At 39.4% G+C, this 2,047-nt stretch overlaps 1 protein-coding gene across 1 annotated transcript in view; it reads right to left on the reverse strand.

Annotated features, from left to right (window-relative positions):
• LOC104995937 (coagulation factor IX-like) overlaps positions 1–2,047 on the reverse strand; it is a 19,125-nt gene that overhangs the window by 11,994 nt on the left and 5,084 nt on the right. Inside the window, exons 2-3 of the mRNA XM_010850005.1 lie at positions 493–656; positions 271–295 (exon numbers count right to left, since the gene is read on the reverse strand). Coding sequence (XP_010848307.1) covers positions 271–295; positions 493–656 — 189 coding nt within the window. The remainder of the gene's footprint in view (positions 1–270; positions 296–492; positions 657–2,047) is intronic.

A 2,047-nucleotide genomic window follows, 5' to 3' on the forward strand; every position in this document is an offset into this window, starting at 1 on the left:
GAGGATTGTAAACTCTCATTCAGTCCCAGATACAATTCTCTTTGGTTTCTTCCTTCTGGATTCCTGAGGTGGAACCATGTTCCTTTTGAAGCCCTAGGGAGGAGTAAGGTTTTCTGCCAGCAGATATCTCCATTATCTCGGATAGTTACCATTCAATGTTGGGTAAAAACAATTTAACTTATTTTTCTGAGCCCTTTTGACACAGAGGAAAGCAATACGTAAATCTCGAATGTTTAATATACCCGGGAGAGGATAAAATGAATTGCTTACCAACATATTGCTTCCAAAATTCAGTCTATAAAGAAAAAGAGGACAAGTTAATGGTACTATTTACAGTGTTTTTGATTCCTTCTCTATTATAGTATTTATAATATATATACATGTATAGATTTTTAAAATTCTAAAGGGAAATATGGTTTTTTTCCCTATTTTTCAAAAAGGTTTTTCTATTCTTTGTTCTGCATCTGAAGGGTATTATGTGGAAATACTCACAGTTTTCTCAGTGTTTTCAAAAACTTCTCGTGCTTCTTCAAAACTACATTTTTCTTCTTTACATTCTCTCTCAAGGTTCCCTCGAACAAACTCTTCCAATTTACCTGAATTGTACCTCTTTGGCCGATGGAGAATTTTGGTGGCATTTTCACGGTCAAGAAAAACTGAAATTTAAAAGAACTGTTTAGCTTTAGAGGAAAGAAAATATCATGAAAATTAAATACATCTCTTAAGAAAGGCTTTGTTTTTTAATCCAAGTAATCCCCAAACCAGTTTATCTTTGGGGCATGGAGCCAAAATCTGTGATGTTCTCATGATACTGTATACATATGGAGATTTAGGAATTAAAATTCAGTTTTACTTTTAGTCAAGAGAGCTCCAGTAATAAAAGGTCAGATTTTCAATCGTATTTGAATTTACTCTGGATGAAAAAGAAAGTTCTCAAGTAAGCAGTTAACTTCACACTTCGTCATCATTTGAAAATAGCTAATTGCAGATCCTTGCAAGGTGATCCATCACCCTGGCCGGGCTGTGTTTACAGGACGCAGTTGCCCAGATGACTCGGCAGCACGTTTCTTTTGGAGGAGCGGAGGCCTAAAGACAATCCCGGTGTCTCACTAGATATTAAAGAGAAACCCCTGCATTCATGTTTTTTATTTTTTCAAACTTCAGACTCACAACCCCTTAAGTTTGCATGTGTTCTAGGAATTCCAGTGACATATGTCATTCTCTCGGATTCAGGATGTGATTTATTTTAGCTTTGACTGCCTAGCCTGTAGGAACACTCCTGAACACTGGAGGATTAAGGTCTCTAACCTAATTCTCCACCCTTTCCCCCACCACCCCTCTCCAATCTCAGTCTCTTCTTTCTGTTTCACTCTCTGTCTCTGTGCATGTGTCTTTTTCTAGATAGAGAGATATAGATATAGTATCTATATTTATAATTAATGACAGGAACTCAAGAAGCTGCCTAGAGTTATTCCTTTCCTTAAGAGAACATCTGATAGCATCTCAACAGGACAAGGTGTTTATAACATGAACTTTCCAGGGCATTTTGGGACTGTTTTCTTGTTAGTGCCAAAGAGGGAAAAAAAGAAAGGAGAAGAAACAACTAAAGTCCTTTATTTCCATTGCAGCTGTTTGCTTTATGGAGCCTGCTGATCCCTTGACAGTCTCTCCTTTTTCTCTCACTCCTCAAGTCCCCTTGGGCTTTAGTTTCCCCCTGAATTTAGCTTAGACTTTTTCTCTTCAACTCTTCCTTTGTCAACTTTCTCTATTTCCTTCACCCCTTCTTCAGTACTTAATGCCCCACAGTCCCACCTGCTACGTCAGACAGCCAGGTGCCCTGGGAGAAAGCCACAAGCTGCCAATTGGTGCCATGGCATATTGATGCCTCCCAGCCTCCACCATGCCCTCCTCTCTGCTCCTTAGTTCTGTGCTTGGCCCTGGGCACTCCTACAGTAGCATCTGTGTCTGTATCCATTTACAGTGCGATCTAGTGGAAAAATAGGGGTTTGGAGGCAGAGCAGACACACCTGGATTTGAATCACATGTC

Source organism: Bison bison, unplaced genomic scaffold, assembly GCF_000754665.1.
Source record: "Bison bison bison isolate TAMUID 2011002044 unplaced genomic scaffold, Bison_UMD1.0 scf7180017851094, whole genome shotgun sequence".
Taxonomy (NCBI): Eukaryota; Metazoa; Chordata; class Mammalia; order Artiodactyla; family Bovidae; genus Bison; species Bison bison.